At 44.2% G+C, this 26,194-nt stretch overlaps 1 protein-coding gene across 1 annotated transcript in view; it reads left to right on the forward strand.

Annotated features, from left to right (window-relative positions):
• The window catches only part of spata20 (spermatogenesis associated 20), a 102,857-nt gene extending 83,080 nt beyond the window's left edge, over window positions 1-19,777 (forward strand). Inside the window, exon 17 of the mRNA XM_060939887.1 lies at window positions 19,041-19,777. Coding sequence (XP_060795870.1) covers window positions 19,041-19,211 — 171 coding nt within the window. The 3' untranslated portion in view covers window positions 19,212-19,777. The remainder of the gene's footprint in view (window positions 1-19,040) is intronic.
• The last annotated feature ends 6,417 nt before the right edge of the window (window positions 19,778-26,194 follow it).

Raw genomic sequence — 26,194 nt, forward strand, 5'->3', positions numbered from 1 at the left:
TTTTAAAGATTTTTCACTGCAAGACTAATGTTTCTTTTTATCTGTCTTGGCTAGGTTGGGCATAAACCAGGCCCATAGGAAATGACCTACAGGCTTGACTATTAAGGATGCAAAGAGTGTTAAATTAAATAATTACAGAGATGAATGGATGTGATTCTCTAACAAGACCTTAGAGACATGATAGCAGCCAGTGAGGGTTAGGGAGGAATCCTGAGCAGCAATCAGTGTTAGCCAGAGAAAGGGTGAGGGCAGACAATCCAACACAGGCATGCTCCAAGTAGGGCTTACAGACTCTGAAACAACATATCAAACATTTACTAAACCAGAAATCACTTCTGTTAATTTTCATCCCCTGTCTGAGTGATTCACTAACGCCAGACTCAAAATGCACAATATTTTTGTTTTTCAAGATGGTCACCATGTCAGATTATGCATATCTTTGCGTGTAGTCTGGGAGGAGGGTCAAGAAATTGTTAGTCATGGCTACAGAAAGAATGTCAAGGAGCAAGTCATTGGAGTTGTCAAACTAAGCTAGAAAATACAAAAAATTCTGACATGCTAGACTTTTCATCAGGGTGTCCTGGGGCGTCCCAGATGCCACATCACTGTTCCTTGATTATGTCCTAATACAAGGCCCGTTTGTTGTTTCCCAACATTCGGATTTGGGCCTGATGCTGGGAATTTGTTGGCCATGACAAAATCATGTCAAAATCAGGCTGAATACGTGTAGTCTGACTCACTCACTCGCTAGTCCGCTTGCTTCTGCAGGAGCGTGGCGCCTCGGCACAAGGTTCTCCAGTCTGTCCTGTTCTGGGCCGCCTCCCAGGCTGATGTTAGGTCGAGACTCTGGTCCCTCAGGTCAGCAGACAGCTGGTTGGTCCACTTACTCTGGGGTCTGCCCTTGGATCTCTTCCATTCAGGGACTGGTTCTAGAAGTAGCCTGGCTGGTTCCAGTGGTGGTGACAGTCTGGCTAGGTGACCAAATATGCAGAGACAGGCTGCCAGAATGCGTGTAGTCTGATCCCAGCATAAGCGTGACTCAGCATTTTATAGATGATTGACTCTTATACAATAAAGACACAGAATATCCACAAGTAATTCAAGCTGATATCTGTTCATTGTGTAATCTCTTATTCACATCAAAATTGACATCATAATTTGCCATCGCTTTCATCAGACTGTTACTTTCCATACTTAGTGACAGGAAGAAGAATCTGTTTAATCAGACGGACATTCTTAACAACCTCTATAAATATAGTGATATACAATATCTCCTTATTGGAAATGATCTGTCCAGTTGAAGTAAAGGAACTGTTTTTGCAAGCACACCAAGTGCGTACATTACTTACATTGCATTACATTACATTACATGGCATTTAGCAGATGCTCTTATCCAGAGGGACATAGCATTTTTCAGACAAGTGTCTACAGTGGAGGAGCTGAGACACTCTTGTTATTTAAGGAAATCTGATGAAATGGTGAAATATAATTGATCTTTTGTTGTCTTGCTGCTCTAAAAGTGCCTTGGTGCCTAGAAGACTGCTAGCTTGTGACATATTTTGCTTTCTTCAGCACGGAATGTTAATACTCTTTGTACTTTGCGACTGTTACAGCCAGCATTACCTACACAATAAATGTTGCCCATGAAGTTCCTGAAAATGTGCCCGTTTGCACCGTTAAGTAAAAGGGAAGCAGTCAGTCAAGTAGGCTTCAAAAGACACATTCCAAAGACACTTTGGAGTCATTACAATGCATACTATATAAGTACTGGACAGTTTGTGACCATCTATGATGATCATGCTATCTAAAGTAGTGGTATTTTCTTTGATTAAGGGCCCATGCAAAAATAAAGCGCAGAAGGAAAAACAAAACAAACCTCGCCCGGGAGCACTTAATTTTTGTTTTGTTTGTTTGTTTTGTTTGTTAGTTAAGCGCAACTAAAGCGCTTTTCAGAGGAGCTAAGATTTCCTTACATATAATTATGTAGTAAATCTGTAATAACTATGATTTTGACCTTTTTGGTGACCTTGACTGGATGACCCTCAAAATGTTGGAGGTTCTATTTGAGACCAATGCCCATCTATCCTGAAGGTTTCATGAAGATTGGTCCAGCCGTTTTCCCGTAATGTTGCTAAGAAAAAAAAAACAAAGAAACAAATAAATAAACCCCAATGAAAATGATACCTCGCCCCCTGGTGGACTCTGTCCTGGGTGAGGTAATTATCTGTATAAGCTATATAATTAGACATTATATAATTAATAATAAAAAATGAATAATGTATTAGTTAATGTTTATTAATGAGTCATAATTAATATTTCAAAATGTTTCCAGAAAAATATTTATCATTATTATGATGAGTTAATGGATAGTCTTAACTAATGCTTACTATTCTTAAGTAATGTTTATTTATTATTAATAATAATAATAATAATAATTTGCATTACTTTCATAATCTTTATCACAAACATTTTAATGCAAAGCTGAACTTGTGTATTCATAAGAACATTTTTCTTGAAATGCCAAATCAGTGTCTGCATGCATTGAGAAATATTTTGGATTGCATTTAATAAGTATAGTGCAAGTAACTAAATGTAGCACCATTGAAAAGTATATAAATAATTCAGGTTTAATTGTATTGCTATTTATTTATCACATTACCCAATATATTTTAGTACTTATATACAGTAGGAGTCAAGAGTTTGGACACACCAACTCATTCATAGGATTTTTCTGTATTTTGACTATTTTCTACATTGTAGAACAATACTGAAGACATCAAAACTATGAGATAACATCGCCAGTGTTATTTCATATAATATGATGACGCTTTGCACACTATTGGCATTATCTTAACCAGCTTCATGAGGTAGTCACCTGGAATGCTTTTCAATTAATAAGTGTGCCTCATCAAAAGTTAATTAGTACAATTTCTTGCCTTCTTGATGCGTTTGGGATCAAATAGTAAATAATAAAAATACAGTAAAAGCACCTTTTTGACAACTGCAGTAATCCAGATTATGCCAGGAACCGCTCAACTAACTAAAGAGAAACGACATCCATAATTACTTTAAGACATGAATTGACTTTTAATTAATAAAAATAAAGAAAAACCATTGAATTAGAAGGTGTGTCCAAACTTTTGATTGGTACTGTATTTGTGTATCTATTTAATACATAAATACAGTACCAGTCAAAAGTTTAGACACACCTTCTAATTCAGTGTTTTTTCTTCATTTTTATTTACATATCTTTATTTAATATAGTCCATATTATTCTATATAATTTTACATCCACATGTACAGTGTCTTCCACGGTTTCTCCTACACAAACCCATCTAATGCTGATCTACAGAGACCCAGGTGTCAGGTATCCTAAACTCCGAATCTTGCTCCCGAAGATTTAAGTGCCATCTCCCCATCGTTCTTTTTTTCTCATCAGCCACTGTCAGATTAAACTCGATCTTTGTCTTTGTTAATTAATGTCAGAAAGAGTAGGCTGCATTCTCCACCCACTTATATTTAGAGCCTCTCATTTCCTCAAGTGCCATCTGTTTTCTGACTTTCTGGTGTAAGAAAACAGGTGCAAGTCTCCTGAAAAAAAAAATATATAGCGACCTTGGTGATATAAATTTAACATTATTATTATTATTACATGTGATTTTATATGTCACAATCTTGGAAATATTTTAAGGTGTGTGTATGTGTGTTCCATTGATGTGTTGTCTGAATAGGTGTATATTAGAAGTGTGCTGCTCTAAGATGCAGTTTGACATATTAGGGAGTAGAATTTCAGAGATTTGAGGACATCATTCTGCATGCAGTATACAGTAAAGTCTTTTGCATCACAGTTCATTTTTACCTAATTTCTTCCATCCATCCATTATCTGTAGCCGCTTACCTGTTCTACAGGGTCGCACGCAAGCTGGAGTCTATCCCAGCTGACTATGGGCGAGAGGCAGGGTACACCCCATTCACACTCGCATTAGAGCCACCAATTAGCCTAACCTGCATGCCTTTGGACTGTGGGGGAAACCGGAGTACCCAGAGGAAACCCATGCGGACGCTGGGAGAACATGCAAACTCCACACAGAAAGGCCCTCGTCAGTCACTGGGCTCAAACCCAGGACCTTCTTGCTGTGAGGCGACAGTGCTAACCACTACACCACTGTGCCACCCACCTAATTTCTTATTCTTTTTCTTTTTACATATCAAGTCAAAGTCCCTCTCATGCCAGAATCTGGTCTTTCCAGGCAGTCTCCTGTCCCAGTACTAACCAACTCTTTAAGGCGCCGATCTCCATTTCGATAGCCCTCGGCCTCGCGAGGGCTATATAGCTCCTGCCTATACAGCTAGGGTTATAGTGGGGGGGGCTAGTCCCCTGGTAACTGTGAGAATTTGACTCCCTACTCACATCTGTATTGCAGTGTGCCTTGCCAGACGGGAGTAGGTACCATTTTTATGATGGTCTTTGGTATGACCCGACCGCGAGTAGAACTTGCGATCTCCCGGTCGAGAGGCGGACACGCTAACCACTAATTGGTTCACGACCACTTTGCAAGTCCTGCAGCGATGGTAACGAGGCGAAAACGACAGGTGGAAGATGTCAACTCGTGGTCTTTTTTACATATAGAGAGGAGCTCTAAAATGAATTGTTCTGCAGTCTAATTTGACAGCGGTTTTACCAATGATTACAATTTTCATTTGTCATGTTACAGAGGCCCCTTAAATAAATGTTAAACATCTCCTTACAAAAAACTTATTTTCTCCGTTAAATAACACTCCATTTGTTTATTATTAACCACGTTGGTGGTTATCATCAGGGCAGGTGGGGCTCTGCAGCCATGGTAGCCTACCCACCTAGGAGAAGGAAACTCTGATGTAAAACCTATGGCCTGAGATCCTCGCTGTCACTGTCCCAGCTTGCTAGGCCATGGCAGATGAGCCTCGTGCTTAAAGGGTGGGGATGGTTTGCGCATACTATACCACACCTAAAAACTCTTCAGCGCAGGCCGAAGGACTAATCACTCTGTTCACGACCACTTTGCAAGTCCTGCAGCGATGGTAACGAGGCGAAAACGACAGGTGGAAGATGTCACTGGAAGTCGCAGACTCAAACTTGCATGCAGGTGGTTCAGGACTCTGGTCGCCTGGTGCCGACCAGGAGATGACGGTACTACTTGGCAGCATCCTGAACGACCAAACAGCCTTCTTTAGGGACAGCACTGCTTGCTCCATATGGAGAGGGGCCTAGAAAAGGTGGCCCAAACAAAGCTAGTCTCCTCTACACCCGGTTGGCTAGCCGTGGTCAACGGGCATCTCTCTTTACACGGTCAAACACAAGCAAGTTTAGAAACAAAATCAAAGACAAAGGAATGAATAAAATCTCTCCCGAAGGGCAAGGGTTTAAAAATTGCATGCTGGAACATTCGCACCATGCTTGATCTAGCTGACAACAGCCGTCCAGTATGCCGATCTGCTCTTGTTGCACACGAACTGTCTCGCCTCGATGTTAACATCGCAGCTCTAAGCAAAGTTCGCTTTCCGGAAGAAGGTAGCCTCAAAGAACACGGTGCTGGCTATACCCTTTACTGGTCGGGCAAACCATCAACAGAGAGACGCCTTTCAGGCGTAGGCTTCATGGTGAGAAACTCATTGGTATCCAAACTTGAAGCTTTGACAATAGGTCACTCCTACCATATTATATCCATGCGTCTTTCTCTGGACAACAACCAACATGTTACGCTCTTCAGCGTGTATGCACCGACCCTTCAGGCCGAGCCCAAAGAAAAAGCTAAATTCTACTCCGATCTACACAGGCTCCTGCAAAGTAGACCTGCTGAAGAGAAGGTTCTGATCCTTGGTGACTTTAATGCCAGAGTAGGCTGAGACTCAGATGCCTGGAAAAGAGCTCTTGGGAGACATGGCATTGGAAACTGTAATGACAATGGGCATCTGTTGCTAGAATTCTGCACCGAGCAGCAACTCGTCATCACAAACACCATCTTTCAGCAAAGGAACAGTCTTAAAACAACTTGGATGCATCCTCGGTCAAAACAATGGCACCTTCTTGATTACGTTCTAGTGCGCCAACGAGACCAGAAAGATGTCTTACACACCAGAGTGATGCCCAGCGCCGAGTGTCATACAGACCATCGTCTCGTCTGATGCAAACGCAAACTTCACTTCAAACCCAAGTCAAAGAAAAGAAGTCCCAGGATGAAAAAACTCAATGTCAGCAACCTTCACGTAGCCGAAGTGAAAGCTGAATTCGAGGCAAACTTACAGCAGAAACTTGAGGAACCAACCTAGTCCCATGAACCCTCCCATGAGACCATGTGGGACCAACTGAAAACAGCCATCATCTTGAAGTCATCCGAAGAGGTTCTCGGCTACACCACAAAGAAAAACAAGGACTGGTTCGATGACAAGGAGATCCAGGCATTGTTAGCAAAGAAAAGATCTGCTCACCAGGCCCACCTACAGCAGCTGTCCTGCCCAGTAAAGAAAGCCTCCTTCCGGCATGCTTGCAGCCTCCTTCAGAGCAGGCTTAGAGAGATCAAGAATAAATGGTGGAACCACCTCGCACAACATATCCAGCTCCTTGCGGACAGTGGCAACTACGGGGGGTTCCACGAAGCTCTGAAAGCAGTATACGGCCCTACTTATCAGGTCCAAAGCTCCTTGCATAGCTCTGATAACCAGGAGCTTCTCACTGACAAGACATCAATCCTCAAATGCTGGATGGAGCATTTCCAGTCCCTCTTCAGTGCAACTCGCACCGTCCAGGACTCCGTAATCCTGCGCATTCCCCAGCTTCCAATCCGAACAGAACTCGATGAACCACCTACCCTCGAGGAAGTAATTAAAGCTGTAGACCAACTCAAAAGTGGTAAGGCAACAGATGGCATTCCTCCAGAGATCTGTTAGCACGGAGGTCTTATGCTGCACAGCAAGCTCCTCGATCTCCTACTCTGTTGCTGGGAGCAGGGAAATTACCACACAATCTGTGAGATGCTGTCCTAATCACAATTTATAAGAAGGGAGAAAAATCTGATTGTTCCAACTACCGGGGGATTACCCTTCTGGCCACTGCCGGTAAAATACTCGCGAGAATCCTGCTTAACAGGTTTGTTCCTTCCATTGCCGAAGACCAACTCCCAGAAAGCCAGTGCGGTTTCAGAGCCAACAGAGGTACAACAGACATGGTATTCATCCTCCGGCAGCTGCAGGAGAAGTGCCGCAAGCAAAACAAAGGACTCTATGCAACCTTTGTTGACCTGACAAAAGCCTTCGATACTGTGAGCAGGAGGGGACTATGGCAGATCTTGAAGCACCTTGGCTGTCCCCCAAAGTTTCTTGAGATGATGATGATGATGATGATGATGATCCAACTACATGAAGCTCAACGTGGCCAGATCAGACTTGGTGGTGACCTTTCTGACCCCTTCCCTATCTCCAGCGGTGTGAAGCAGGGCTGCATCCTGGCACCCATGCTTTTCAGCATTTTCTTTAGCATGCTGATCAAACAGGCCACCGAGGACCTTGACAATGAGGATGGAGTCTATGTAAGTGTGACAGTTCGTATAGGTGGGTGGAGCACAGAAGGACGGCAGGCCAGAACTGAGTTCACAAAACTTTTTTTTTTTTTTAATTTGTGACACTTTTCAGTGTACAATCTCTCAGACACACGCACACACATCAGTCGTCTGGTTGGGGAGAGAGCTCCCTCTGCTCTCGCTCTCTCTCCTTAAATAGGGCGCGGTCACTGGGAAAGACACACAAACACATTAATTAACATCAGGTGCAGTGATTCTGCCACTTACCTTCCCTGACTCTGCCCTCCGGTCACAGACCGACACTTGGCCACGCCCCCGCTGCCACATACCCCCACCGCCCGACTCAGGCCGGGCGGCTGTCCGGCCTGCAGCCGACTCCCCCCCCCCCCCCCCCAACGGGAGAGGAAGTCCGCCATGACCACCTGCGCCCCCGGCCTGTGGATCACCTTGAAGTTAAAGGGTTGGAGTGCCAGATACCAACGGGTGATCCGCACGTTGGCATCCTTCATGTGGTGGAGCCACTGGAGGGGCGCGTGGTCTGAACAGAGGGTGAAGGGGCATCCCAGCAGGTAGTAACAGAGGGTGAAGACCGCCCACTTGATCGCCAGGCACTCTTTCTCAGTGGTGCTGTAGCGCCCCTCACGCACCGACAGCTTCCTACTGATATACAGTACTGGGCGATCCTCCCCCTCCACCTCCTGGGACAAAACAGCCCCCAGCCCTCTGTCCGACGCATCCGTCTGTAACAAAAAGGGGAGAGAAAAGTCAGGGGAGTGTAAAAGTGGCCCCCCACACAGTGCAGCCTTTACCTCAGAAAAAGCCCGCTAGCATTGCTCCGTCCACTGGACCGGATCTGGTGCCCCCTTTTTAGTCAGATCAGTCAGCGGGCTGGTGACGTCTGAATAATTAGGTATAAACCTACGATAATAGCCAGCCAGCCCCAGGAACTGTCTCACCCCCTTTTTGGTCTTGGGCCTCGGGCAGGCCGCAATTGCTGCGGTCTTGTTAATTTGGGGATGCACCTGCCCGTTGCCCAAGTGGAAGCCCAGATACTGTACTTCCACCCGCCCAATCGCACACTTCTTCGGGTTGGCTGTGAGACCTGCTCGCCTCAGCAACCTAAGGACAGCCCTCAGATGTTGGAGGTGCCTCGGCCAGTCATTACTATAGATAATGATGTCGTCGAGGTAGGCGGCCACATAGGTGGCATGGGGCGGAGGACCCTATCCATCAGCCGCTGAAACGTAGCGGGCACCCCAAACAGCCCAAAAGGAAGTGTGACAAATTGGTGTAAGCCGAACGGTGTGGAAAAGGCCGTTTTTTTCTCGGGATAATGGAGTCAAGGGGATCTGCCAATAACCCTTTGTTAAATCCAGTGTCGAGTAAAAGCGAGCCGTGCCTAGTCGATCAAGCAACTCATCAATACGAGGCATTGAGTACGCATCGAATTTAGACACCGCGTTGACTTTTCTATAGTCTACACAGAACCGAACCGACCCATCGGCCTTGGGTACCAAGACCACCGGGCTGCTCCAGTCACTGTGGGACTCCTTGATGATGCCCATTTCAAGCATGGCCTCGAGTTCTTCCCGAACCACTTTTTTTTTGTGCTTGGGTAACCTGTAAGGGCGACTATGCACTACCACCCCCAGGGGCATCTCAATGTGGTGCTCTATGAGGTTGGTGCGGCCGGGCAGGGGCGAGAACACGTCCGAAAACTCGGTCTGCAACTGGGCAACCTCCGCGAGTTGGGTCGGGGAGAGGTGGTCTCCACAGGGGACCGGAGAGGTATGTGATGCCAATGTTCCCTTTTGAACCTCCGGCCCCAGCTCCGCCTTCTCCGGAACCACCGACACCAACGCCACGGGGACCTCCTTGTTCCAGAGTTTGAGCAGGTTGAGGTGGTAAATCTGTAGCGCCCCACCCCTATCCATTCGCCTCACCTCATAGTCAACATCCCCGACTCGCCGTGTGACCTCAAAGGGTCCTTGCCACTTGGCGACCAATTTGGAGCTCGATGTGGGCAACAGTACGAGTACTTTATCACCCGGTGCAAACTCCCTAAGACGCGTACCCTTGTCATACAGGTGGGTTTGTCGTTCTTGGGCCTGCCACAAATTCTCCTGAGTTAGGTGTGTGTGTGTGGAGTTTTGCGCGCAGGTCAATAACGTATTGGATTTCATTTTTACTTGAAGGTCCCTCCTCCCAATTTTCCCACAGCACATCTAGAATGCCGCGCGGCTTACACCCATATAACAATTCAAACGGGGAGAACCCCATGGAGGCTTGGGGGACCTCTCACACTGCAAATAGCAAGGGTTCGAGCCATTTATCCCAATTATGTGCGTCCTCACTTATGAATTTTTTAATTATATTCTTGAGGGTGTGATTGAACCGTTCAACTAAACCGTCCGTTTGTGGGTGATGCAAGCTGGTGCGGATCGGCTTAATACCCAACAACCCATACAGTTCGTTCAGTGTACGTGACATATAAACAAGGTGCCTTGGTCAGTCAGAATCTCTTTCGGGATTCCAACTCGGGAGATGACGCGGAAGAGCGCCTCCGCAATACTGTATGCTGAGATATTGCGAAGAGGCACTGCTTCCAGGTATCACATTGCATAGTCCACCAGAACTAATATAAAGCGGTACCCTCGTGTTGACCGATCTAATGGCCCGATCAGATCCATCCCAATTCTTTCGAATGGGGTCTCGATTAATGGGAGAGGGCGCAAAGGCGCTTTTGGAATGGCCGTTGGATTTACTAACTGGCATTCGCGGCACGCCGTACACCACCTATGGACATCGCCACGAATCCCTGGCCAATAGAACCGGGCCATTATTTGGGCTAGTGTTTTATCCTGCCCTAAGTGTCCAGCCATGGGATTAAAGTGAGCCACCTGGAATACCAATTCTCGGTGGCTCTTCGGAATCAAAAGCTGCGTGACTCGCTCTTTAGTCTGAGTATCCTGCGTCACTCTGTATAATCTATCCTTCATAATCACAAAGTAGGGGAAGGACGGGGTGGCGTTTGGCTGGAGCGTTTGACCATAGATTACTCTCACTTGGTCAAACGCATGCCACAGAGTCTCGTCTCGCGACTGCTCTAATGGAAAATCCGCGAGGGATTCCCCAATAGAGAGAGGAGGAGCTGGCGGCTCCTCACTCTGACGCAGAGATGACGTAGATGGCTCTTGTGACAGCTGCTCCCGCCAACGCGACACCGGGACCTCCCCCCAATGCCTTGTCTTGCACCAGGCTTTGGTGGATTGAGGTCTGATTACAACCAGAATCCACCAACGCCTGATATGTATCCCCTTGGACACTCACCGGTATGCGATACGCTCCGGCCCGATCGAGGGCAGCTCCTGGATCGTCGGGGATCCGAACCACCACGCCCACCTCCATTACCGAGCACTGCTGTTGGAGGTGGCCCGGCTCCCCGCAGCGCCAGCAAACCGGCCTGGGCTTCCTCTCTGCACTAGTGCTCTGGGGCTCACTCACCTGAGGGGGAGGAGAGACAGACACAGAAGGGAGAAACGGGAGGGCACCGCAGGTGCGGCGGGCCGGCTGGGGTGGCGCCGGCCCCCGCCTCCGCAGTGGGGGAATGGGGCGAGAAGGAGACACAGGAGGAGAGGAGAGAAGAGGTTGTCTGTCGTCCTGCCATCGGGACAGCCGCCAAATGGTCCTCCGCCAGCTCGATTGCCTGATCCAGCGACGCCGGGCGGTGGCACTGGACCCACTCTGCGGTTCCTGCTGGTAAACGCGTGATGAACTGCTCCAGTACCACCTGTACGATGAGTCCCTCAGCGTCGCGGTTGTCGGCCCTCAACCACTGCCAGCAGGCGTCCCGGAGTTGCTGGCCAAACGCGAACGGCCGGCCGACTTCCTCCAAGCGCAAAGCGTGGAAGCGCTGACGTTGTTGCTCGGGGGTGCGCCCCACATGCTGGAGGATGGTCCGGTGAAGGTCCGCGTAGGCCAGCCGGCAGTCAGCGGGGAGCTGTAGCGTGGCCAGCTGCACCTCTCCCGTTAGCAGGGGGAGGAGGCACGCCGCGCGCTGTTCCACTGGCCACCCCGAGGTCTCTGCTACCTGCTCAAAGAGCGTGAGGAAGGCCTCAGGGTCGTCCTGTGGGCCCATCTTCGTGAGGGTGAGGGGGGAAGGGCCCGCGGCGGTGGAGTTGGTGGACCCTGCCGACACGAGGAGGTGCCAGAACCCCCGACGATCTTCCTGTTGCGCCAGCACCAGGGCCTTGAACCGTTGTTCTTGCTCCTTTTGGAGGGCGTGGATCAGGTCTGTGAAGGGGGAGGACTCCATGGGGCTGTTCTCTTCTGTGCTCGTTCCCGGGTTTCAGCACCACTGTGACAGTTCGTATAGGTGGGTGGAGCACAGAAGGACGGCAGGCCAGAACTGGGTTCACAAAACTCTTTTTATTTGTGACACTTTTCAGCGTACAATCTCCCAGACACTCAGACACATGCACACACATCAGTCATCTGGTTGGGGAGAGAGTTCCCTCTGCTCTCGATCTCTCTCCTTAAATAGGGCGCGGTCACTGGGGAAGACACACAAACACATTAATTAACATCAGGTGCAGTGATTCTGCCACTTACCTTCCCTGACTCCGCCCTCCGGTCACAGACCGACGCTTGACCACGCCCCCACTGCCACAATAAGGTATCGACTGGACGGCAGCCTGTTCAATCTTCGGCGGCTTCAGTCCCATACAAAGATCCATGAAAGACTTGTCCGCGACCTACTCTTTGCAGATGATGCCGCCCTTGTCGCCCACATGGAACAAGCTCTCCAACACATCACCACCTGCTTTGCAGAAGCTGCTCAGCTCTTTGGCCTTGAAGTCAGTCTGAAGAAGACCGAGGTTCTCTATAAGCCTGCCCCCCTTAAAGTATACCACCCACCTCACATCTTCATTGGTGACACTGAACTGAAACCAGTACAGCAGTTCACCTACTTCGGATGTATCATATCTTCTGACGCCAGGATTGATAAGGAAATCGACAACAGACTCGCAAAGGCCAATAGTTCTTTTGGCAGACTCTATAAACGAGTCTGGAATAATAAGAACCTGAAAAGCAAAACTAAGATCAATGTATACCGTGCTGTGTTCCTCACCACCCTTCTCTACAGCTCCAAGACCTGGGTCACTTATCACTGCCACCTCCGAATCCTTGACCGTTTCCATCAGCGCTGTCTCCGTACCATCTTCAACATCCACTGGAGCGACTTCATAACCAACACTGAGGTCCTTGAACAAGCCGAGATCCTAAGTATCGAAGCCATGCTGCTGAAGTCCCAGCTCCGTTGGGCCGGTCATGTTTCTAGAATGGAGGACCATTGCCTCCCCAAGATCGTCATGTTTGGAGAACTTTCGTCTGGTCACCGAGACCGAGGCGCTCCAAAGAAGAGATACAAGGACAGCCTCAAGAAGTCTCTCAAGTCCTGTCACATTAATCCCAAACAGTGGTCTTGCATGGCTGCCGAGCGTGATGGATGGCATCATTCCGTTAACAAAGCCATTAACCTGTTTGAACGCACCCGACGAGGAGCCTTGGAAGAAAAGTGCCAGGAGAGAAAAAAACGCGCTGCTGCTGCTGCCATCTCAAACCCAAACTCTGACCACTCCTTCAACTGCCGCCACTGCACCAGGACTTGCTTGTCCCTGATTGACCTCATCAGCCATGAGAGGGCTTGTAGTCAGCGCGGACGTGGACGTCCTTCTTAGAATCTTCGTTCGTGAAGTCAAGCCATGATGATGATGTTAATAATAATAATAATAATTACTATTATTATTATTATTATTATTATTAATTACATGGCTTTGTTGAATACTTGATTCTGATTGGTCAATTATAGCAATCTATGGCTTGTTATTTCTGTATAACAGACCATTGCTATGGACCACACTGTTAGCAGACGCAATAATCATTTTTAAATCAGTAAAATAATCATATCAATATTTTATGTCCAATTATTGATATTATAAATTATTGAAATCAAATAATTGATTTCTTTAGTAAGTAGCCATGTAAATTCATGACCGGCTCACTGTACATTTATCCCTTACTTAATATTTTTAGATTGTGTAAATCGTCTGCCATTCAAGTTCCTGTGAATAAGTTACTATAAAAAGCAATAATGTATTTAAACATGTGCATTAATATAAACTTAGCGTTTGAATTCAAGCTGTCACGACTGTCAGAACTGCTGTTACAGAAAATTAATCAATGCCTTCTGACCATGCAGATGCAGGATAACAGCAGTGTTGTGGTATATGATCCTGTTAGTCATTTTATTTTCTATAAAACAACGGAGTTGTAGACCTACCACTTTGATTGTGAAAGGTCACCTCAGGGAGAAAAAGCATCAACCAGTTGAGCTTTAACCCTGGATTTGTGAAAAAGCATTCATTATCTCCAGCAGAGTGTTCCCTCAAGTAGTCCTACTCAAAGGAAAAGGCTGCTTTGCTGCAGTATGAAATCTAGCCAGCAATTAAGAAGAAACCCTGTAGAGAGTTGAGTAGTAAAGAGACAAAGTGGTTGTAAACATCGAAAAGTAGCCAGGTCATTGAGGGCCCTGTCTGATATATGTTCTGATATGTTGTGTGCTAGTGTAGATCTGTCAAGGGTCTCAAAGAAGACTCTTTTATGATGCCAGGCCCCTTTAAATATCTAAAGAACCCTTTAAACAGCCTTTGTGTTTTGTGTTGATTTGTTTTCAACTTCATGTGGACTGTCTGGGATGAACAAGGTTCAGCAAAAGTGTCTTGCATGTCAGGCATAAAAGAAAAAGATACAAAACTCTGCTTAAATAGTTCATTTTCTTTTACCCCGAGTAAATACCTGATGGGGATTAAATATAATTTCAGTGACGTTGCCCATGGCATGGTTGTTGGTCGACCAACAATGATCACTTCAAGAGCATGGCATGTAATAGTCGGCGAGGTCACAAAGGACCCCAGGGTAACTTCTAAGCAACTGAAGGCCTCTCTCACATGGGCTAATGTTAATGTTCATGAGGTCACCATCAGGAGAACACTGAACAACAATGGTGTGCATGGCAGGGTTGCAAGGAGAAAGCCACTGCTCTCCAAAAAGAACATTGCTGCTCGTCTGCAGTTTGCTAAAGATCATGTGGACAAGCCAGAAGACTATTGGAAACATGTTTTGTGGATGGAGGAGACCAAAATAGAACTTTTTGGTTTAAATGAGAAGCGTTATGTTTGGAGAAAGGAAAACACTGCATTCCAGCATAAGAACCTTATCCCATCTGTGAAACATGGTGGTGGTAGTATTATGGTTTGGGCCTGTTTTGCTGCATCTGGGCCAGGATGGCTTTCCATCATTGATGGAACAATGAATTCTGAATTATACCAGCGAATTCTAAAGGAAAATGTCACGACATCTGTCCATGAACTGAATCTCAAGAGAAGGTGGGTCCTGCAGCAAGACAATGAATTCTAAAGGAAATTCAATCCTGCAGCAAGACAATGAATTCTAAAGGAAAATGTCACGACATCTGTCCATGAACTGAATCTCAAGAGAAGGTGGGTCCTGCAGCAAGACAATGACCCTAAGCACACAAGTCGTTCTACCAAAGAATGGTTAAAGAAGAATAAAGTTAATGTTTTGGAATGGCCAAGTCAAAGTCCTGACCTTAATCCAATCAAAATGTTGTGGAAGGACCTGAAGCGAGCAGTTCATGTGAGGAAACCCACCAACATCCCAGAGTTGAAGCTGTTCTGTACAGAGGAATGGGCTAAAATTCCTCCAAGCCGGTGTGCAGGACTGATCAACAGTTACCGGAAAAGTTTAGTTGCAGTTATTGCTGCACAAGGTGGTCACACCAGACACTGAAAGCAAAGGTTCACATACTTTTGCCACTCACAGATATGTAATATTGGATCATTTTCCTCAGTAAATAAATGGCCAAGTATAATATTTTTGTCTCATTTGTTTAACTGGGTTCTCTTTATCTACTTTTAGGACTTGTGTGAAAATCTCATGATGTTTTAGGTCATATTTTGCAGAAATATAGAAAATTCTAAAGGGTTCACAAATTTTCAAGCACCACTGTATATATAATGCAATCCATGCAGCTACAGTATTTGCACCTTTTGTTAAGGTTACCCTACATGATCACACATTTAGTCTTCTATCTCTGGAGAGGTTAATGGAGATGGTGGAAAGAGGTCGACATCCTCCATGCCTCCTGCACTCAGAAATAAACTAACAGCAGATAATGAAATGAGTAATGGCCATGTGCTCCACCTGTGTGTGCTGACAGCTTCAAGCTCTCTAAAGCAGTTCTAGTCTGCTAGGAGACAAACCTGATGAAATTGCCCAGACTAATCGTGTGTGTGTGTGTGTGTGTGTGTGTGCGCGCGTGTGCGTGCGTGCGTGCAGGAGAATGAGCTGACAGACTGGAAGATGGATATCGCAGTGTGATTGTAGTGATGGAAATCTTGGGTTAGACAACCCAAGGGAGTTGCGGGACACTACTAGGTGTTGTGTGTGGAGATCCTGACAGCTTGGAGATGGGAATCACTTTATAAGATAAGCATTGGCGAGCAGTTAGACAGGAGTGAGGTGTAGGAATGGGGTAGGTTCCAGTTTTCTATCAGTAATGGAAAACCGAATGAGTCATTAGACAATTAAATTGATGATTATTATTGCATTTGGTTGGTGGTCTTCTGGTTGATAAGAGAACTGAGATTTTGAGCAAACTGAATGATATTGTTTGGAAGTGTTCACATTTAGGGGATTACAGAATTGTTTATTCTGACTCAAGTTCTTCCTGTAACTTCTTTATTATAATGTGGTGAATCACTGACAGAGGTTCATACACCCAGTATATATTTAAACAAGGGTTTGTGTGAGACACAATGTTTGACCATCTATGCAAAGTTATGTAGATCGCTGAGATCTGAGGGAAAAGGTCCTCTTCTGTACCTCTAAAGTGTCTCCACACATTCTGTGTTTGGTCTGCAAGGTTTTTTTTTTTTTTTTTTTTTTTGGGGGGGGGGGGGGGGGGCGTGCTGCCTTGATGGAGTATCATTACACTCTGAAGCTGGCTCCTGATAACCTGTGTCCCACACGTCTGACAGGAAGCTGCTCCAGGCTGCTACTGAGGAGGCCATGTTATAGAATTCTCCATGGCCTCGAAGTTGCAATAAAGTGAGAATCCTTAACAGTAGGCACAAGCTTTGTTGCCTGGGTGACTGAAAAAACAGCTTTTACAAGGGTGAGTTGTAACCATGACTGTCAAAAGATCACAATATGGAATTTCTTTTCTTGGCCAAGAGAGTTGAACAGAAAGCAAATGGATTTGCTGCTTTATGCCTGACTAGGTACTTCAACTCCCAGGGTTTTGTCTCAAGTAACCCCTGTCATATTCTGCCATATGTTTCCATGAGTGGGTATTTACTGAAAGAAAGTAGATTTCCCTCCAGTCAGTGTTCGTTCCTAGGTAGCTCCAACTTCCTCTCTGTGCCTAAGTATGCTTGTTTCTCTCCTGCTGCTTTTGTATTGGGTGGAAGGTGAATGCCAATAAGTTTTCCCTTCTGTTATAGGAGTGAAAACTCAGTGTGACTTCCCCACTGGCCATCCCTGCTGCTGTGCTAACTGGACCTGCAGCAAAGCATTGACTGTCAGCCAGCCCCCTGACTGGATTCATCCTTGATTGAGTTATTTCAGGCTTTTCTCTCTCAATAAAAATGGTGGGAAGTGAAGCCACAGACTTTGAGATTCAATAAAACTGAATTATGAATGATTGGATTTTATATTGTTTTATTGAGTAGAACATTGCCACAAATGCCACATTATTACTGAGTGACTGTATGTTGTCTAGTTAAAATTAATATATTTTTCTTAGATGCAGGGATTGATAAAGACAGGTCAGGGTCATCTCTGTGGTAGTGTCTTCAAAGTTCATTTGGCACTACCTAGATGCCAGGAAGGAGTATCGATGATCCACTAAAGCATAGTGCACACGGCACTATTTTTGCCACGATTTCCCAGTTTTTGACTTGTTTTTGTTGACTACCAGTCTAGCTTGTATCCCCCAGCTAGTTGATTACTCATTGTATGCTTGCCAGGGTGCCATTATTTTCAAGCACGTTTGATTTTCTCCGTGAAGAACGCCATAGTGTGAAACCTTCTGCAATTAGCAGCAAGAACAGTGCTGAGCAACTGCCAGTGACAGAGTCTGACAAGAAATCATATTCTTCTGCTCTCGTGCAACACATTCCTGAATCTGGTTGTATATTCCATCTATTTGTATGGAAGGGTGAGGGCAAACTGTAAGCACGATAATATTGTTTCTACGGTTGTTTCTAGGAACAGCAGAAATAAATTCAAACAATACGATTCCTGGCGATGCACAGTATATGTTATTCTATTTGGTATATTTTTAGTATCATTGGTTCTCTTTGCAGGACAGACAATCCACACTGCCCGCATCTCCCCTGCCAATCCTTCCTCCACATTTTTCTCTTATTTCTCTTATGTCACATGACAGCTATCACATTTATTCTTCTGAGAAAGTGGGATGTGGGCATTCAGCGCACTCGGCTGCGACACAGTATAGTGTGTGAGCGCTTGTGTATTGTGCACACCCATACGTCTACGAAACCAGTGATCACAAGTAATTGAAATCGCATAGTGTGAGTGGGTCAGTAATTCTGATATTTTCAACATCAAGTACGGTGTTTCCCCGAAGTTTACTGGTTGGGGGGGTTGCTGGATGAGGATGGTCACCTGCAGGACACCTTCCTGTGGCTCCTATTACAGAGCATTTGGACCTGAACAAACAGTTAAAGGAGTCCTATTTAAGTCTTCACATTTATTTTAGAACAATTAAAATCAAAGTCCTTCCCACGCCATGTGGCGCATAGGGCGGCACCGATCCCCGTTTCTGTAGCCCTCGGCCTCTCGCCTGTTACATAGCTAGGGTTACAGTGGGGGCTAGTCCTCTGGTAACCATGAGAATTTGACTCCCCACTCGCATCTGTATTGCAGCGTGCCTTGCCAGACAGCAGTAAGTACCATTTTTACGATGGTCTTTGGTATGACCCGACCGTGAGTAGAACTCGCGATCTCCCAATCGAGAGGCGGACATGCTAACCACTAGGCCAACTCATGGTTATTTTAGAACAATAATTAGAGCAATTTTTATAATAGAACTGCACTCTTGTTGTTTGGGTTTTGTTTTTTAAACCTTAAAATGTGTGTGTGTGTGGTGGTGGTGGGGTCCCCCTTTGGGGGAGGGAACCCCCCCCCCCAATATAATGGTAGAGGAAACACTGAAGTAGCACGCATGCAGCTTGATGGAGCTGCCATTGTGATCACTCCCTTGCTGTGGTTTGTCATGGTTTATTACCACCCAGTTCTCCTGAATTCAGAAATCTCCTCAATTCTGTATTTCTTAAGTCCTTTCTTAGTGCTGTTCATCTCTTATGCTCTCTCCAGGTTCTGATACTGGCAGACGGTAATACAGAAGGTTTCCTCTACCAGAAGCTGCCTGTCCTCTCCTCATTGAGTCAGCAAGAGGGGAAAGCCACTGCGTATGTGTGCCGGGACTTCACCTGTGCCTTGCCTGTCACATGCCCACAGGAGCTCAAGAGACTCCTGCTAGAGTAATGACTGATTGTGGTAAAGTGGATTATAGGTTGTCATATTCTTTTTTTTCTTCAGGACTGTACAGGTGCTGACAGAACTGCAGGGGAAGGGAATAGAGGCAATGTTGGAGGGAACAGTCACTTTTTTTTTTTGTTATAAGGACACTGGTCAAGAAACAGAAATAGAAATACTGAGATTCTAATGGGAAAAGAAAAACTGCTCCATATTGCCTTCTCACACTTAAACATACCCTATACTCAAATATGAGCAGGAAGTGCTTTGAGCTTTCATAATCAAACCTGTTCAATGCATCGTGTACCACAGGAAATATATCAAATGTTTAACTCTTTACCCCTTAATGACGACATATGACGTGGGCGTGTATGCACCATAATGATGACATTTGACGACTTTTTTTTCTCGTAAATATGTTCTAAGGGTGAACAGTATATACATATACAAGGGTGGCTGTAGCAACTGCTTTAAGGGGTAAAGAGTTAAAATTAAGCTAAATGTGTTTAATAAACCAGCATGTGTTCATTGATCTGTCTATACAATAAAACTGATCCAACGTTGGTTCAAACCCATCCTGTTCTTCCACTTTATATTTATAGATCAATATTTAAAGAAGTGAAACATAGTGTCTGCATAAACTGAGCTCTAGCTTGAAAAGACACTGAAAAACCTCAGTGAGTAGCATTCTTCTAGCATACAGTCTGTCTTTTGCATGTGCCTGCTGCTTATTAAGTATTGATGGATAGAATTTAACATGAAGACATTCTCTTAGTATGGGCGGGATTCATAATTTAAAAGATGCCTCAGGAGCATAACTCGCACTACATTACTCTGATACAGCTGCAGTTTCTTTGCCCTGACGCAAGCATTGTATAATATGGAAAGACAAAATTAAGTTATTTTCTCAACCTCATTCTTTTGCTGTATTAAGGCCATTTTGAAATCTTTTATAATTTTTCTAATCTGTAGTCTGATCTGGACTTCATGTGGTTAATATGAGCTTAGGGCTTTAGACTGATGTGAATGGCATACGGCAACACAGCTGTGAGGAAACAAATGCAAGGAAATAGAAAACAGTGAATAAAACTCTGGCATTATGTCTCTGCCACAATCCTTTCTCCATAGAAACAGAACAAGAGGAAGGCAGAAAACTGTCCTACCCATGAATAATAGCACAGAGAGTAGAACCAGACAAATTTGCCATCAGTAGGCGCTGATTGTCACTGCCAACTCCCTCCTTGGCATCCCAGGATCCGCTGGGAGCCACGTTTCCCAGTAAATGTGAGCTGGCAAGCAAGCTTTCATAAAGGAAACAGGTAAGGAGGGGCTGTGTTCTAGTTCTGTCCTGTCTTCTTTTCAGTCAGTGCTCATCAATAGTCAGTACAGCTCAGCTTTAGTCACATCTTGCACATGGATAAAGTGGTTGGATGAAGTGCTTTCATTGATTCCAATTCCTTTCGAAATCTGTAAAACACTGAACATTTCACTCACAATATATTCCGAGGATAGGGGAATGTAGGCCACACTTTATAATATATTATTTTTAGCCCAAAGTTTAAATACTTTTTACTTTTATAAAGCATTGGGTTAACTGTATATTTACCATATGTTTAGTATTTGATTTTATTTTAAAGCTGTCCTTATGATCTGGAACCAGAGTCTTGAGTCAAGTCTCAAGTCACTGATTTGCAAATACAAATCAAGACCAAGTCGCTGAACTGCAAGGGTGCATCAGATCTCAAGTCCACCTTAACCTGGGTCTAAGATAACTTCTTTAGCGATGGCAAGGTTGAATTTCACTATCAAAGTAATATAGAATGCTGTGATAGATAGATAGATAGATAGATAGATAGATAGATAGATAGATAGATAGATAGATAGATAGATAGATAGATAGATAGATAGATATGGATATTTTGGACATTCTTTCACTTGAAATATCGTGCTCAAACAAACAGCCTTCCATTAGTCACGTTTTTATTCGGGTTCAATATAGTAATCTATTTCTATCACGACTCATCTGCATGCTTCCCACGCTGTCCTGGGAAGAGAAATAACAATAATAGTTCCAACTTGTAGTGTGTGTGTGTAGCCAGAAAGACATAGTAATAATAACTACCATTTTATTATCTGCCTTATCCTTACCTTTATGCATTCACCCTATTTAGTGAATGAGGATGAACAAAACCCCTTCAAAACAGAATCTGAGTATAGTTTTGGTTAGTTTGAATTACGTATTTTAGTTACATGTCTATAAGGATAGGCTATACCAGTTTGCCTCCTCACATTTTGTTGACTTTAATTGTGCTCTGAAAACATCTCTTCTAACAAAACTGCACTGTGCTTTATTATTTTTCCAGTGTTGCACTTGGGTACCGCTTTGAGCTGCTTGCTAATAGTACTGGAATAGATTACTGTGTATGGCATTCACAAAACTGACAGACAAAGCTGCAAACGTAAGGTCAGAATAAAACGGGGTTATTAATTTGTTGTCTTTATTTTCACTGTCCGAATGCATTAGATTTCTTCATGCAACATTTAACCCGAGTACCCATCTCTGCCTAGAAACTCCAAGATGTATCATCTCCCACCCAGCCTTGGAGCTATGGAAGCATAGGTCCCCTTGGAGATCATTACCGTGAGTGGGTTTTAGATCAGTGCCTCCTTATCTTTAGCAGCTGGCTGTGTAATAAGGCCACATGAGGCCCTGTATACCTGGGGTCATTCCTCCATCCAACTGTGGGAATGCAGCAGTACTGAGAGACTGAGCACGGGATACCTGTTTACTCATTGGAGCACCTGTGAAAGAATATAAAATTCCGCAGCTCTGAAAAAATAGTCAATGAAATGCATAGTAATTTAAATGTGTAGTAATTTAAAAATGATTTGCATATTTTATAGTTTGTTACACAGCAATGAATAATTAGCGCTGTAATACACTGGCAACTGGTGCATTTTGTATTTGTGCAAGCAAGCAAAGTGCCTTTAATTTTTATCTTAATCACAAATATTTATTTTATTTTTATTTAATTAAATTATTTCTTCCAGGGACCATGTACAAAATGCATTAATCACATAAAGGGAAAAGATGTTTTATACCAGATATAGCTACTAGCTAATTACTAATTTCCATCTGCAGTTCCTGGGCAGATGAATAACAAATGAGATGCAGTTGAAATCCGACATCTCTCTCACTCACACACACACACACACACACACACACACACACACACACACAGACAAAATGTCATGTACATGTGTGCAGAATGATACAAAGACAAAATGCAAGTTATCATAATGAAATTAATGTGGACAGGACCGAGTGCTCAAAATCCATTTTTTTCACATCACGAAGGAAAATTTGGAAATCTCTGTAGGTTTTCAGATCGTTTGGGAACATATTCCATGCTTTAATTGCTTTGAAGGAGAAGGCTGATTGCACAAAAGCAATGCCTCTGTTAGACACACCACAGTCTCCCCTTGTAGTGGACTGACTAGCTATGCTCATTTGCTCAGAACAAATCTCCTCAAAAGTGGAGGAGCAGCATTATGGATAATCTTATATACTGAACGTATTTCTAAATGCAATCTTAAATTATCAAAACTTAACGTTACATTTAACAACATATCACAATGTTGACTTTCTGTCCAGAACTATATTATTTTATACTATAATAAACTATGGCGGCACGGTGGTGTAGTGGTTAGCGCTGTCGCCTCACAGCAAGAAGGTCCTGGGTTCGAGCCCCGGGGCCGGCGAGGGCCTTTCTGTGCGGAGTTTGCATGTTCTCCCCGTGTCCGCGTGGGTTTCCTCCGGGTGCTCCGGTTTCCCCCACAGTCCAAAGACATGCAGGTTAGGTTAACTGGTGACTCTAAATTGACCGTAGGTGTGAATGTGAGTGTGAATGGTTGTCTGTGTCTATGTGTCAGCCCTGTGATGACCTGGCGACTTGTCCAGGGTGTACCCCGCCTTTCGCCCGTAGTCAGCTGGGATAGGCTCCAGCTTGCCTGCGACCCTGTAGAAGGATAAAGCGGCTAGAGATAATGAGATGAGATGAGATAATAAACTATAATAGCGGCACGGTGGTGTAGTGGTTAGCACTGTCACCTCACAGCAAGAAGGTCCTGGGTTTGAGCCCAGCAGCCAGCGAGGGCCTCTCTGTGTGGAGTTTGCATGTTCTCCCCGTGTCCGCGTGGGTTTCCTCCAGATGCTCCGGTTTCCCCCACAGTCCAAAGGCATGCAGGTTAGGTTAATTGGTGGCTCTAAATTGACCGTAGGTGTGAATGTGAGTGTGAATGGTTGTTTGTCTCCATGTGTCAGCCCTGCGATAACCTGGCGACTTGTCCAGGGTGTACCCCACCTCTCACCCATAGTCAGCTGGGATAGGCTCCAGCTTGCCCGCGACCCTGTAGAACAGGATAAGCTATAATAGAACTATAATATTAACTACAACATTTTCAGTAACATATTTAACAGGGCATTGACCACACGTACCAAAACTGAAAGTACAGGATGGGTCTGTGTGTGATTGATCTTAACTGACATTTGTTTTTGCATCGAGTTTTCACTAATTATGCTCTCTTTTTAGATGCAGAGCACCTCATGGGTCTGATTTGCTACTTATTCACTCACTAATTTACCCAGGTTTAGCAAGTTAACTATTCTATCAGAAGGGAGAACTACTGTATTACCCATGTCACTTTTATGTACATCATGTCGATACTTGTATACAGAATGTAGCAAAGCTGTATACTAGACTCCAAATCAGTAAATACATAAGTTTAAAAATGGTAGCCAGAACAGTCTGGAAACATGTTCCAAAGGATTGTTAGCTTCAATTATAAACACTGCTGTTATCAACAAGAATAAAATTGCACATGGGGAAAAGATCACAGACAGAGGTACAACAACACACTGTTTAAAAAAAAAAAATCAGGCTAGATGCAGATGTACTTGATTTTTCCAAGTATGAACAGTATGGCGTCTGGTTTGATTTTTTTTTCTTTTCTTCAGTGAGCTGGGACTAGTCATTTCCAAGGCCAGACCTGAGCTCAAAAGGTGCCTTGGACACTGCTGTGTGTATCAGAAGAGGTTTGGTCCCACTAGGTTTTCCTCTTTTGTGTACCTCAACAGAACCAGTATTAATAAATGCACAGGCTACAAATGCCTTGAAATGCAGAATGATATCTACACCTTTCATATGTTTATTGTACAGCCTTATTGAAAACAGCCTTGGGATGGTGATTATGGTTATTTTCTTTCTTCCACTATCTCTGACCCAAATCCTGTGGGGACTGACCAGTTCAGGATGAAGCAATGTGGATCACAGAACTGTATAACCCTATGTAGAATATAGTGTATACATATATACACTTACCGTCCACTTTACTGGGAACATCTGTACATCATCTTTCATTCACAACAGTCACTAGGGTTTATATGGAATAGTGTCGGGGGGGAACATCCAGTAAGCGGCAGCTCTGCAGGTGGAAATGCATTGTTGACAGAGGTGGACAGGAATGAAGTACATTTACTTGAGTACTGTACTTAAGTACACTTTGAGTATTATTATTTTTTTGGAAACTTATGACTTTAACTTCACTACATTTGAAAGGCAAATATCATACTTTTCACTCCACTACATTTCTATCAAGGTCCTCGTTACTATGAGGTGGCTTTCAAAGTGGATGTTTTTTCTTTTCTTTTCTAAAACATGATTGATTTTTTTCTCAGGTGACACTGAGACAGTCTATCAGCAATCACTAGGGTCATGTCACGTCCATAGACTGTATAAAATCAAGTTCACTTGTTTCTCAGCAGCATTATTTAACATAATCAGTTGATGGCTGAATGGAAGGAGGCGGTTCTTCTGGGGAATGCACACACCCATGGCTTTACCTGGAACCCATGTTTCAGTTTTCTGAAAGGATTAAAGATTCATTTCGTTTTAAATGTTTGCCGAAAACGAACCACATCACGGCCTACAAACACTCGTTGCCCAACCTGTGGGAGCATATTGAGGTGTATAAATGTTTTATTCCAAGAGAAAGCTTGCAACGAAGTTGTCTGTGCTTTTATAGCTAGCGATAACATTACAAACCTAGCTATGCAGTCTGGTTAGTCACATGACTTTCTATGGATTTGCCATAGCCTTGTCCACAGCTAGTGTTTACACATAGCTAGTTAACTTGGGCACTGTTAGTTAGCATGTAAAAACAGAGTTACACAAACATGAATAACGCTAACTTATCTGAAGTCCTTTCAGAAATATGTTTTAGCATAATATTGCCAAACAGTGTTGGGAGTAACTCGTTACAAAAGTAACGAATTACTGTAATGCATTGCTTTTTGCAGTAATGCGGTAATGTAAGGCATTACAGAAAAAAATTTGGTAATATTTTACTCGGTATAAATGTCAGTAACGCGCATTACAATGCATTTTTAACCTGGAATGAAGTGGTGGGCTTTTTTTCCTTCATACAAATTCGCCAAAATCACGCGAGATCAGCAGAGGTGAAACGTCCGCGCAAAATGTTTCACTTCCTTTTCCTTTAGGCTAGTCAGACAGGAGAGAGTGATGAGTGAACCTGCAGCTGATCTAATGTCGGATAGCACATTCTCCAGATGGGCACACGCCCATTACTTTAAGTTTGTGAAAAATAAGGATGTGAAGAACATCGTAGTCAAATGCACTTTGTGTGCTAAACCTAAAGAACTGTCCACTTCCCGAAATAGCACCAGTAATTTAACTAAACATTTACAGAAGTGTCATAGTAACATGAAGTTAGCAAGAAAGCAAGCGGAGGATGATTTGTTTACATTTTTGTCCTGTATAACTGAGTGTTTTTTTCTGGTCGGAAGTCAGACTAAAGTGACTGAGCTGCCTTTCCTTCGAGGGCTAATATGCCTAAGCACTTCAATATCATTAAAAGCACTTTTATTTTGTTATTTTTAATTCTGTTTTTCGAAATGTGACTGGGTAGCCTCA

Source organism: Neoarius graeffei, chromosome 14 (genome assembly GCF_027579695.1).
Source record: "Neoarius graeffei isolate fNeoGra1 chromosome 14, fNeoGra1.pri, whole genome shotgun sequence".
Classification (NCBI taxonomy): Eukaryota; Metazoa; Chordata; class Actinopteri; order Siluriformes; family Ariidae; genus Neoarius; species Neoarius graeffei.